Source organism: Neodiprion lecontei, chromosome 6, assembly GCF_021901455.1.
Source record: "Neodiprion lecontei isolate iyNeoLeco1 chromosome 6, iyNeoLeco1.1, whole genome shotgun sequence".
NCBI lineage: Eukaryota > Metazoa > Arthropoda > Insecta > Hymenoptera > Diprionidae > Neodiprion > Neodiprion lecontei.
Window position 1 is genome coordinate 21,339,573 of NC_060265.1, and position 13,663 is coordinate 21,353,235.

The window sequence follows — 13,663 nt, forward strand, 5'->3', positions numbered from 1 at the left end:
CGCAATATAAAATGGCGTTGCCATAACGATCGCGGGAAATTATTTCCGTAAAAATAATTTTATTCACCGGTCACTTCCGGTTTTAATTCCCCTCTTTGAGCGGCATAAATACGTAATAGTTTCGGAATTGTGAACGACCGCGAAGGTGCAGACGCATACCGTTAATTTTGCGAACACGTAGCTCGGACGGTTTCGATGAAAAGCATCGGCCTAGTCGTTAGAATATCGGGAAAATTCCATTAGCTGTGATGTCGGTACACGTGGAGCGTAACTGGACGACTTGTGCCGGGTGAAAAAGAAGGTCAGTGATTGGTCTGTGGCAGCAGACCGCGACATCCGGCAGTCGCGCTGCAGCTATTGGTCGATTAAGGTTCCAGAGAACGAAGTTGGTCGAGTTTCATACGTATTGATAAATAGCTCGTAGCTTGTGACTTTTAGCGAAAATTAAAGGCGTTGTTGGAGTCTGTGGAAAATGGTGATATATCCGTGTACGAACGTGCGAATAAAATAGTCCCACGTGAATTTATTAAATGAAAAATAAAGTGAACATAATATTGTGGCCTGGGTGTGACGGATTATATATTGTATAAATTATACAATAGTTGTGTCGCGTTGCGTAGTGGCCTCACTCTTTGATTATTCGTGGATTTACTTTGAGGCACCCCGTCGTGTGTGCGGTGAGGAGAACTTGGAAACCAGCGCGTGAAACATTTTTTGCTCCGCCATTGTATGTCCCTACTGGATTGTACTGGACGGCGCAACGAGAGTTATTCGCGGTGTGATACATACGAGGCTAGAGCGTTGGCGTGGTGTAGGGGCTAACATTGCGATCAAGCAATAATGCTTGCATATTATTATGCAATACACACGCAGCTTCAGTGGCTTTGGTGACGACGACGGCGCGGGATGTTTTTATCTTTGTTTTCCCACCCCTCGAGAAATGCCTCTCTTTCTTTTCCGCATCGCCTAATCACGTGGGAGTGCGTCAGAGTATATTGTATTCCCGGTATTGCTCCGGATCCCGAGAATACGCTGGGAAGCCTCGACAACCTCGTTCAAGTGCCGTTTAAACTGTGTACCATCAACGAGGCGCCGCGCGAGCAGTTCCTCAAATTCCTCTAAACACAAGTAAATGTAGTTATAAATATAAACATAACAATGCACCGCTCTACAAAGAGCGCTAACATATTCAGCTTACCTCTGACTACACAGTGATATCCTATGATTCCCTGGTACCCATGAAGAGAACGTCGGGCCGTCGTTAGTCCCGCGGGAATGTATCAGGGACTTAATAACACTCGGAGACTATTTATCATTTATCGTGTGAAATGAGAAGTGTTTAAAAGAATAGCAAAAAACAACGGCAACAAGGTTATAACCCAAACAATAAATAATAAAGAATAAGGACTCTCTTACTTTTAAGATATTAAGCAACGACGAACGTGGAGGAGAGGAATGGATGAATGGGAGTGAGCGCGGTACACGAGGAGAGCAGGCGCAGGTGGGAGCCTCTGGATGTGGAGGCTGCAGCAGTGGCAACGTCACTGGCAGTGATGGCCCCTGCTCTGACGGAAGGTGGTCCTCAAAAGCCTGAGAACTTGATAACCCCTCTGCCGAGCAGCGGATTCCTGTCTCCCTCGCAGGCGTCGCAGGTCTGTCAGAACCGCCAAGTATTGGCAAAATTTGTTGTCTCAGCTAACGTACAGCCATCAAAGATAGACGAGCAGTGCCTCAGGGGCATATCTAAAGAGTTTATCCGTGATGTCATTAATTCGAGATACGCCAACGGCCTGGATACATTACCTGCATTTAAAACCAAACCCAACTTGATCTCGCGAAAGGCCTTGAGCAACGATACTGTACTTTGTCAAAGCAAGCAAACCGTTGGCTTCGACAGCCTGAATCAAGAGGCAACTGATATTATAATGAACGACCCATCTATGGGTGATCAACAGGATAATATGGGTTTCTTAAAGTCAAATATAGACGTGCCACTTGCGTCCAATGAAAATCTTAACGACAAGAATCTTGATGTTGATCAAATAATCAACTTCAGCAGCGTTATGCCCAGTGAAAATGAACAATGTAGCTCTAGTAGTGTCGGTGATATTGGACAGAATGTTGAGGACATATTACAAGTAATTAAATCCATGGAAGGGGCTGAAAATGCTGAGAATATACCTGGGGGAAGTAATTATCATCCACGTAGTGTCACGGACAGTGTTGAGATGTTCCCTATACCAGAGGGATTTTCTTCCTTCGAAAGGGACCTGCTTAATGACGTCGATGTCATGAGTCTTTGTAACGAAAATATGAACATTGATGCCGTCGAGCAACAAAAGTTTAATAATCTTCGTACCCAACAAGATGCCGTCACTCAGAAGCAACACGAAAGTGAAAGGAGATGCGCATTTTTATTGAGGAGACTCAGGAAACTTCAAGCTAGAATTATTGGACGTCATGTAGCCGAAGAGAATACAGGAGTCTTGGAGGTTGCCCATCACGGGGTGAAGAAATATTTCATCCAGGAGTTGGTTAACATTAGTTCAAAATCATCTGTTAGGAACTTTCCTGAGATTAGTAGTAGCTTGAATTCATTTTTGCAAAAACTTGAAAAAACTTCCGTTGCTCAGAGCAATGGCATCAATAGACAACGTGTTTGTTGTCGATACTTTGGTGGGGGTTCGCGTGATAATTTTGGCCCTTCGCCTAGCAGTACCACGAATCGACATCCAGTCTTTGGGACACCTCAAGTTAAAATTCAAAGAAACGACGTCGAAAGTGTTGCCGGACCTTTGACTAGCCAACTCCGTACCGTTGAAACTAATCTAGACTCAGATTGTACCGCGTCGAGCAGTGGTGGAGAAAGTTGTGATGAGATGCAGACTTTCAACAATCCGCATCAACAGCCACTGCCAATGTAAGTTGAACAATATTTTTGACATGAGCATTAGGAGCATTAAATTATGAATGAACGAATGGTTTTGTTTTTTGTGCAAACAGATTTATGCAAGTCATTTTATTTTATACTAATTCATTCATTCGTCACAACAGAAAAAGCATTTATCCATATACTATCAATACAATTCTATAATGTTTTCTAATTTACTGATAAACGAATATAATTTATCTTGGTTCGATTACAGTAAATTTTACAAGCATTATCGTGTTTAATTGGATACACGATAGTCTATGACTTAATCAGTGATTATTAAGCATCAATTACCAGTGATTCAAAGTAGAGTGTCCAATTTTCAATGTTTATACTTTAAATTATAACGTATAAATAGCCATCTTCAGTGTGCAGACTAAGGATAGCACGAAAATCATATTTTCTTATCTTTCTCAGCTTAATAGTAAACTATGTAAGAACAAACATGAGGTTGAATAGATTCATTTCAGTGATCTTGTATTGCTATAACAAACATCTAGGTATCATTTCATTGATATTGTATGATATTAATGCCTGGGATATGTCACAGAAAAAATCCTGGTGTATGCATAACATGATAGTAGAAAATATTACTTACACCAGCATTTTTCGTGTAAAATTGTAGAGTAATGTAATTAGTATATGTAATTGGAAAGCTGGTTATTTAGCTGTAGAATTTCTCATTCTCTTTCTATGAGTTTTAAAAGTATGTACAGGTGAAAAAATATTCAAATTCAATGAAATGATATTCAATGTACGTATGTATTGTCGTAACACAGTGTCAATGACCTGGATATTCTCAGATACTGTCTCCAATTTTTATCTTTTTATCGTCTGGGTGTCCTATCAGCTGCCAACTCTTCATTTAAAATCAATGTTCCCCAGTTTGCACGAATACCCATTCACAAACTTTAGTTGAACCTACGTGGAAAGAATTGGGAAGTACTCATATTTTCTAATATCATGTATGTGCTAAGGACATAAAGAAAAATTACTGTGTAAGCGTATCTGTTATCGGTAATTTGAAACATGCAAGGTAATCTTTACTTTGTTAGATCCAAACGAGCGGCTTGGAGATATGCTCAGGATCGTGCAGGTGTGGCATCACGGTGGACATGGCTTCAGGCACAAATATCGGACCTAGAATATAGGATTCGGCAACACAATGACCTACAGCGTCAAATCAGAGCAACCAAAGGCTTGGTTATACTTGAAAACACTGAAACTGTTAATGGTTACAGTGGTGTTTTACCTGGATCAACAGGTCGATGTGGCGCATTGGATACCGAGCCAGCTGCAAGCAGAACAAGACCATTTATGTGGAATGCCTACAGAAAGAGAAAGTTGTTACAAGTCGATAGATTGCACGAAGTTTCAAAAAGGGCGGCTAAAGCTTCTACAGTCAGATGTGGGTGCGATCACGTATTACCTGCGTGTGCTTTGTGCACGGGTAGACAGGATCCAACACAGCCGCAAGAACCATTCGAGCAGCTTTCTGTGCAACAACGAGTTGCTCTCATTGACTCTGGTTTCCACCCAGTTCTCTCATTCTCTGATGGTGGGTATTCCTAATTTTAACAGATTCACGATTTCAATTTTCGATTTAGTATAATGCTGTCCAGAATCTGCGTGTAGGTAATTTTGACTGTCGACGTATTCTGGATGATAATGTATGTTGTTTCCAGAAATTCTACACAGTACCCACCTAGAGGCTATTATGAAATCTGTGGAGTGGCAGCAGAAAATGTTGAGAGGAAATATGCGAACAACTCGATTGAAGGATAAAGAGCATAATGAAAGGCGAAATAAGAAGCTACCTGAGCACAGAGCGAAGTATACCGCTCGCTTGAAGAAATCCTCATCGAGTATCCTCACTGCAAGTATGTATGGTAAAAGAGCAAAACCAAACCCTCTAAGTAGATTATTTCGATAGACATCAAATGTTCTATTGAATAAAACTAACTAGTCTCAGCATTCACTTGAATCTTATACTCAACTGCATGCAGATCATTTCATTTCAGGAATCAAAAGAAAGATGTTGAAGGGAAAACGAAATAGGCTTAGCCACGACAGAGGTATTCACGGATTGACTAGAAAGAAGGTAACAAAATTACCACTTGCTCAAGATGAAGATGATGTACCACATTCAGGGTCAAGTAAACATTCGTCTCCGGTACCTTCACCCTTGCAGCATACTGTCACTGCAGAAAAGAATCCGCCCAAAGAAAAATCATCTAGTACTCATGGGTAAAGAGTTTTTCTAATCTTATAACTTCAATATACAGTAAATTATACAAATTCTTAACTTTGATATGCGCTCGCAATAACTGAATTCGAATTTTATCACGTCACCAAATTTTCAACCGCATAAATGAATAAGAGAAATACTAGTTTAGGTATTTATGCTATTCATTTATTCGGTCCATCGAAAGTTAATCACGATTATCGAAGCTTACACTTGTGGTAATCCGATTCTCTGCACCTGACACAAGCCATGGAGTTACCTTGGGTTGCTCGAGTATCTTGCTTCTTGATGAACTCTTGGCGTGTTATCATGAAACAATCGTCGATCTGGTCATCTAATTTTATTCACTTAATTTTAGGCGACTCAGACAAAATTCGTACGATATCGACAATATTGTGATACCGTACAGTGTGGCTGCTGCGACTAGGTTGGAAAAGTTACAGTACAAGGAAATACTAACGCCAAAGTAAGTAATTTTGAATATATAGAAATAGGTCTCATAGTAATTATAGTGCATTCAAACAATCTTAATTGAATTTCATAAAAAGTTCAATTTACGAATCGTTTATGAAGAGTATTGATAATTTGTTATGAGGATTCATGCTTGAACTCTGATCCAACGTATTCCATTTTAAATTAAAACACTCATGTTGAATTTAGGTGGAGGCTGTGCGAAGATCCTTCAAAGGTAGACGTGAAGAATGGTATCATGCATAGGCCTAGTCAAGAAAGTGATGTAAGTGTTATTCTGGTTTGTTTTCGGTATATTTCTAGGCTTAAATTGACAAATTATATTTCATTGATACATTTTTTACTTCATTCTGAGAATTCTATTCAAGTATATCTCCTAGATTTCCTTGCTCATCTCATTTCGTAAAGATAAATTGTAGTTGTAGTTGAATTCGAAAACCATTCGACCGTAAGTGTTTACATTCTAATTTCTGCAGCTCTAACTATCTTAACTGTAGCTAATCGTTTTCATTTGTTTTTCATTCTTGCCGATCTGTAGATAAAGCCTTTGCCTCTAATTCAGTCTCATGTCATCTAGTAGCTATTTTTACGGATCAAACGGGATACAGTTATGAATTTGTCAGCTCGAGTGGTTTACACCTCACATACATTTTATTATGAATGTTGGAATATTTTTTTTTTTTTTATTTCGATGTCCTGAAACAATTATTAGACATGAGATCATGAATAGAGAAGTTTATTGAGTACGTAGAGGAAACTTTTCATACACATTATGGTGTAAGGTGATTCCAAGCATTGTAACTCGAATACAAATTTTGTTGGTGATACTGTGCTCGAGAAAACTTGTCAAACACATTGCAGTATGGTGAAGCCAACTAGAAGTTGACCTGTTCCACATGTTTTGCTTTTACGACTGAAAAATATACATTCAATTATGACATACGAGTTATTTAGCTCACGCATTAAATATTCTAATTAGGTCGAAGATGTGACGGATGAGACAATTGCTCTGAGGCACGAACGGAGTGAACGAGAAGAAAATAAACGATTTATGACGTATGTAAATATGCCACCGCAGGCTCGCTTACGTCACACTCGTCGTGCAGATAGCAGAGCTGATAGTGGCGCAAATACTCCAGGTACTTTGTCTCTGGGAATATATCACTATTTCACCCAACAAGTTTTCACTGAGAACTTTATGAAATATCCTGATATCAACGTCTTAGTGGTGCAGAGATCTGCATTCACAGCCTGTGATTGTTACAAGATTGAACAAAGTATTGTGTCAATCCGAGGTTGACTAAGATTCAATAATATGTGTTGCATAGATCCAATGTCCCCGCAACCCAGTGAATTTGGTGGTGATGTGGTATCGCCGATAACATCACCTCCCGCCACACCTCTGATGCCTCAGGATAGTGAAAACCAGCAGCAACAACTTTTGGACATGCATCGTCCATCTGCTTTGCAAAATAGTTTTCGCCGTCGTACTATTTCTTCTTCGAGGCCAAGCAGAGATGAAACCGTAGGTTCTTTGCCAGAAGATGATAACGAGGTGGGCTATGTAACTTTAACGTATTGTCTGTCACCAAGTCCAAGAATCAACTAGAAAAAGAAAGTCAATGACGTAAATGACTTAACGAAAATTACTGACTCACATGGGTAACTAAAGGTAAATACTTTGCATTCTAAATATAGGTCATACCGTACGAGCCTCGGACATTCCCTTTATCAGAAGATACCTATGATAGAATGATCGAAGCAATGCCAGATGGCCACTGGCAAGCATCGTCTGCATCTTTATGTTCCAGAGATGAGGAGAAAGGAGAGGAGGTAAGTGAGTAGTAATTCCTTAGTAGCATAGGACACATGTACTATGTAAAAATATCAGTAATCCAGCTTGGATTGATTCAATGTGTACTTTCGATCGGATGTATGTTAGTAGTTATTTAGTAACAAAGTATGTTGTTGAAATTTCAGGAGCCAGAGATAGAAACTCCGGAATCTGATTCAACCGAGTCAGCGTGCTGCGACGTAGAGGGTGAGGACCCAAATGACCCCGAATGGACAGTAGCTGACGACAGGGACACCGAAAAAGAGAGAATACGCCCAACGGCAAAAAGATAGGAAACTAATTAATATTGACGACTGTTAAATAACGTCTGCACCATTGTTACTATACGCAGAAGCTACCTGTCAATTGTTATATATACCCTTCGGTAATGTGACATGCACCTTAAGTTAATGGTATTATGAATCTGTAAAGTGTATTATAAATATAAATTTTATAACTTCATTCTGCTTATTAATGGAAACCTTGAATTGCTTTCTTCAATGTCACTATATTATGTACTCTTGACCAAAGCATTTAGATTTTAAGGGCAATGTCTTCATGCTTGGTGTGGTTTATATTAATACACAAAATAATTTATAACGTAATTTGTTTCTCACAACAGGAAGGCAGAAATGAATACTGATAATAGTTGCTATTAGAATCTCGTCATAATATTGAGAAATGAATTTTGTACAAAATGTATTTATATTTCGACATAGTTAATTGCCTAAAATAATAAAAGTGCCAATTAAAATGTTGCCCCGAGATTTCAGTATTCTTAAATGAAGAACCTTGTTGGGACAAGGTTTACCATTAACAATAAGTATAATTTAGTGATTTTTTGTTCCACTCAATTGATTTTGCAATTTTACGGTAACGATTTATACGACTAATTCTTTATTACGTTTTATACGTGTATTTAATTTTTTTTTTCTTTTAATCGTTCTCTTCTTTAATCTTAAAATATGAGTGATTCCTTCTCTTTATACCGTTTACGTATGAGTATTTTATAACAAAATATTGACAGTTGAGGCGACAATTGCACAGTGCTTTTCTCGTAGTTGACAGAAAGTATGTACTCTTATTTCCTGGTAGTTGTACGAGTAGTTAGTTGAATCTGACACAATACATATAATGTTACATTTTTTGAAATCATAGATTATCGATAAGTGATAAAAAACCGTTAATCTTAGACTAACGCAAATACTGCTGTCATTAATATTATTCATTACTACTAATGTATTGTAATATAATTTAAAAGTTGAATATAATACATTATTGATGATAGAAGTCGGCGTGAATGTTTGCATCGATACAATAAGAGGGTAAATAAAATTACCTTGGCAAAGTTGATAACATTCTTTGAACCAAGCTCGCACCGTGATTCGCGCTACTCAATAGTATTTACAAATTTTATGCTTGAAATATATATTAAACGTGTTTTCGTTGTATAATAATCGCTTCATCGTATGCGGGCTTTTGATAAGAATCTGCACCGTAGCTCACTCTAGCTGGTAAATATGGTCGTATATTTTTTGCCATTTATTTATTGAAGATAATGTAGCGACCGTTTCACGTTTTCTGAATGTGGAAGCGTTGCAGTTTCTGTGCGAGTGGGACGGTAAGCCCTAACAGCTGTTGGTATTAGTCAAGCAAAATCCGGACCATTTAATTGTATGAGAAAAAAAAAGAAAATGGACGTGATTACGAGTCTTAGCTGTTTATACCGTAAGATTGTAATTACACTTCTATCGACATTCTTGTTCGAATTTACTGGAACGTTTAATTAAACGTATCGAACGTTCATACTTCAAGAATACTTGTATAATAAATTGTGTGTTTAAGATTTGTTGGATCGCGTGTTTGTATTTTTGAACTATACAAATAGGTTCGGATTTATTTTCATGACTGTTATCAAAAATATTCTACAAGAACATCGCGTTTCCCGTTTTAAAAGTCGCATCTGCATCCTTTCAACACGTTCAAGGAGCTGTAAAAGTTGTCATTTTCATGCTAAAGGGTACATTAACGACAGATGGTGAATGCTATTCCTTTGCATGCACATATGTACTACAGTAGCTTATAATGAGACGTAGTTTCAACTCGGAGTCGATGATTCGTAGGTATAGGAATGAATGTTGCATTATAGTTACATCAGCGTAATATAATCTGGAGAAACTTCCAGGCTTGATGTTGATGTTCTGACTTACGATTGGGCTACATTACGCGAATTTGTATGCCCTAGGGTAAATTGGAGATAATTGAAGAAGGAAAAAGAAACGATTAGCTCAAAAGTCAGTATTGCCAAGGCAGCCAGTTCGTTTCGAAGTTTGCATCACAGGTTACCGAAAAAAGCTCATTGTCAGATTACGAAAGAATAGAAAATTGTCGGTCAAACAAAGACTCTGCCCATCTAGAGCGCTTGCGCGTATCTTTGATGTCTCGGACGAAGAATTGGGGTAAAACTTGGCAGCGTTATAATTGGGCACGGTTCTGCGTCTAAATCGATTAAAAGAAAGAAAGAAAGGAAAACCACGTGACATTGCGGTCGTTAGGTAATTTATGTATGTAATTTAACGTACAATCCATAGGTATGTTATACGTACAATATACATATATTTTTCACCGCGCTGACTCGTCTTGCCTTCCTCCCTTCCTCGCTCGCTCGATTCCACTATGTTATTAAAACGGCGGCAGGTTGCGCGACGTACACCTGCCACGGCAATTGTTGCAGCTTTATTCGAACTCGTACAACGGCAGGTGTTCCCGATGTTCTTTTTTCCATTCTCAGATTCGATTTAAAAACCGTCGGAATCTATAGGTGATTCCTGTCCACTCGTGTACACGTGGTAAAGTGGCGGGGGCGCCACGGGCTTCTGCAGTACACAGGCACCGCATACGAAAGTTTGGCAGGATAGCCTAGGGTGCCTCGTGGAGAAACTCGAGCTCAAGTTGATTGTATCGAACCGATGACCTTATTGTTTCCCGCGTCTCGCCCCCGAGGTCGATCCTTCAGTCACTGCGAGCCCCTAAAAAGGAGGATCGAGAGCGGACGAGTCCCTTCGTTAATAGATAAAAACTCGAGTCGAGTATATACTCGCGCGCGGAGGGATGGATTGAAAGGTCTCTTTCTCTTTTTCTGCATCCCCTTTCATCCGCAGCCTAATTTTCCTCGACGCCGATATTTCGACCCTCGCGCGTATCATCAGTCCTTACCTTCGCTCGGCTAGAAATTGATAAGGCCACGTCACAGGTGCACTATCGATGAAATATTGATAAGCCGAGTGAATCGATGCGCAGGTCGCGGGGCTGCGGTACCACCTTGTGCGTACACGTACGCCCTTCTGACTCGTGGTACCCCCACTTACGGCATCCTGTACCGGGTGCACACTTCGTCTATCCCGTGCTTGCATACATACGCACACGCGTAGACGCATGCACACATGCGTGGGTTCGTACCTGGCGATATCCTGCGCTACCACCGCACCCTTCCACCTCCCCTCGCCGCGCCTCGCGCGAGCGCAAGACAACCGTCAACGGTGTCGACAGAAAAAACCTCGAGAAAAAACCAAACGCCGGTGTTACAGTCGTGAGAAACTGACGTGACCGCCGGAAGTGTTTCCGATATCCACGTATTCCAGCCGTACCAGTATGCACAGACACGCACCGCGGACACGAAGAAATTCAATATCTTTTACGCTCACGTGTAAAATTGGATGTATTCATCGATGATATAGAATAAATGTAAACCGAAAAGTATACAAAGTTGACGGTATTTATATTTCTACGATCTTTATCGATGCGACTGTAAAATGGTTACTCTACGACACAGGTGTAAGTTGAAAAAGTTTAAATATCAATGAACGCAGTTGGTTCCTTCAATCGTTCGATCGATCGACTCGATACATTTGCAAAATTTTCAAAACTCAAGTACCGCCGTTACAGCACGTACGTATGTAACGTGCATCCGTAAGCTGGACGGAGCTAAGGCGAAAGAAATATGAGAAATTTTCACGTCTGGGTTTCCAAAATCGTATTCGCCGTATCGTTTTTCGTTCTCAACCCGAAACCTCGGATTTCGATCCTCCTATTTTACCCACAGCTCCGATGCCCCGGAGTCGCATAGGTAGGTAGGTTCACCTACCCATGTATGCGGACCGATTTTGCGGGTAGTCGTGCGTCCTCGTCGGGCGTTCGTATCCCTGCGATCCACGGTGCCGTTCTACGGGTAACTTCGCTCCGCTCCACCTGACCCCACCCCGGACACCCGCTTCCCGCGCCTTCCCCCGCCTTGCCCCGCCTCGCCGCTTGCCTCCCTCACCGCGAGGCACAGCGAGGCACGGCAACGGGAACCAGGAGCACCCCGCGTCAGTCTATCGGCAACCTGCGAACCAGACGTATCGCGGTGCTGCGTGATACAATTATATTATTCTTATTATTACTTGTCAGTGTTGTTTTACGGTTTTGAGTTTTTGACACGCGGGTTTTATACATATAGACGGGTCGCGGTTTTCTACACATTTTCGGGGTATACACGTCGGTTTATAATACATACTCATATACCGTTGTTGAAAACAAACAAATACACATACACGCACACAGACACAGACACACCGCGGGCGTTCCGTTATTATACACAGGTTATAAATTCGATCGCGGATATAATATATTGTATTACACATACACGCAAGCGAGTTGCTGCACGTAACCCGGGAGGCTTTTCCGGTCACAATCGTACACGCAGCTCTCACGTACACACCTCGACGCATTACAGGTGCAGGCATAAAACTATACGTAATATACGTATACGCGTACATAGAACACTACCGCAGGTGTGTATACCGTACACCGTATATACGTACGTATGTATTATACACAAGTTCAAGTGCCGAGGCACGAGCTCTGAACACTATACATTCTATATCGTTCCTTATATAGTTTCTTCGTATCGATTATTTTAAAATAGACGTGTACGACACACAACCGTCGCCACCACCAACACCTGCTTCGCGACGCCCTGCCGTAGCCTGACAGGTGCACCCGCGTCAGGGTTCCGCTAACGTGTAGTAATAGAGAATACAGAGAAAACAGAGAAAATAGAAGAAAAAACAAGAAACTAAATAGATAAACGAAAAAATTAATCCAAAGCTGCAGTTGGGGGATACGTTGCACGGTTATCATTGTGCAATGGTTCGGTTATAATCGTAAAAAAAATCATCGTCAACGTTGTCGTCGTTTCTTCGAACTTCGTACACGCTCCGGTCTCGCCTCCGACGCGTCGTTGAAACGGAACACACCGCGGAGTGAGAAGAAGAAGAAGAAGAAGGTGGAGGAAGAGGAGTAAGGGGGCGAAGGGAATAATAATCGAACGGACGGTGTGACGCGTATACTAGAGCAATCCCGCGACGAGGAGGCGATCCTGCAGGTGAAGGTGTAGAACGACGTCGACGTCGGGGAGGACGAGGGGGAGGCGGCGGGGGACAAGGTACGCGGTGACGAGGACGAGGACGAGGACGAGGAGGGGAGCTGGACTTGGAGCGAAACAGCTTGGAGGCGCGCGTCGTCTTCGCCGGATCAACCATAACGCCGCCCGCCTTAAAACGTCCGAGGCGGGAACCGGTGGAGTCATCGCCGCCCCCCGCTCGTCCTGTCGCCTCCGCCGCGGACCTCGTTCACTGCATCATGGAAGCGCCGTTGTCTCAGAGCATGGACTCCGTCAACACCGCCACCGGCGAGGACGAGGTTCGTATACTTGCGATAACGCGCGTACGTCGCCGAACGTCTTTTGTTTCTTTCCTCCCCTAATCCTTTCGAGAAATGGCTGGCCGGCGTCGGCTACGGCGCTCGGAACTCCCAGACACACCGGCCGCCCTGGAGTGCAGACGTCGTTGGGCACCTGCACGAGCGTCGCGCGACCACGCTTGTTATTGATTTTTCAACAACACCGTCCGAACTCCCTGCTTCTGGCGTGTCGTCACGTCATGTGGAGGATTACGGTCGACTCAACTCATGCGCCTCTATGCGTGGCTACGAAATTACAGGAGGTTGAGTCGAGGGTAACGTTACTCTAACGACTCGTCTTTGGGAAAATCGTTACTCCGCAGCAGCCTTAGGATTGTATGAAATTCGGCTAGTCGATCACAGCGAAGAAAACATGTTCATGCATATTTTGGCAAGCCAA

General features: G+C 41.8%; 2 protein-coding genes across 13 annotated transcripts in view; both read left to right on the forward strand.

Annotated features, from left to right (window-relative positions):
- The first annotated feature begins 63 nt into the window (after positions 1-63).
- On the forward strand, positions 64-7,944 carry LOC107226889 (KAT8 regulatory NSL complex subunit 1). Of its 6 annotated transcripts, XM_046743742.1 has the most exons (11): positions 72-1,128; positions 1,424-2,920; positions 3,988-4,490; positions 4,618-4,821; positions 4,939-5,179; positions 5,536-5,643; positions 5,838-5,913; positions 6,628-6,787; positions 6,977-7,203; positions 7,347-7,481; positions 7,629-7,944. In XM_046743742.1, the coding sequence occupies exons 2-11, from the start codon at positions 1,464-1,466 to the stop codon at positions 7,773-7,775; spliced, it is 3,258 nt and encodes a 1,085-aa protein (XP_046599698.1). In that variant the 5' UTR covers positions 72-1,128; positions 1,424-1,463; the 3' UTR covers positions 7,776-7,944. The 6 variants fall into 6 exon arrangements, with proteins under 6 accessions (XP_046599701.1, XP_046599698.1, XP_046599697.1 ...); XM_046743745.1 differs by having other exon boundaries at positions 64-2,920; positions 7,347-7,485; XM_046743741.1 differs by having other exon boundaries at positions 73-2,920.
- Positions 7,945-11,853: 3,909 nt separating this feature from the next.
- LOC107226903 (protein couch potato) overlaps positions 11,854-13,663 on the forward strand; it is a 41,704-nt gene continuing 39,894 nt past the window's right edge. For 3 of the 7 annotated variants that reach the window (XM_046743757.1, XM_015667882.2, XM_046743756.1), the window contains exon 1: positions 11,854-13,224. In XM_046743757.1, coding sequence (XP_046599713.1) covers positions 13,165-13,224 — 60 coding nt within the window. In that variant the 5' untranslated portion in view covers positions 11,854-13,164. The remainder of the gene's footprint in view (positions 13,225-13,663) is intronic. The other 4 variants (XM_046743752.1, XM_046743751.1, XM_046743753.1 and 1 more) reach the window with 4 other exon arrangements.

What these genes read in the sequence shown, in the direction of transcription:
- LOC107226889 (XM_046743742.1), top strand. Translation starts at nt 1,464, where the DNA reads ATGGGAGTGAGCGCGGTACACGAGGAGAGCAGGCGCAGGTGGGAGCCT. An exon ending in AGTTCTCTCATTCTCTGATG is followed by an intron (nt 4,491 to 4,617) that starts GTGGGTATTCCT and finishes TGTTGTTTCCAG; the next exon opens with AAATTCTACACAGTACCCAC. An exon ending in TAGTGGCGCAAATACTCCAG is followed by an intron (nt 6,788 to 6,976) that starts GTACTTTGTCTC and finishes TGTGTTGCATAG; the next exon opens with ATCCAATGTCCCCGCAACCC.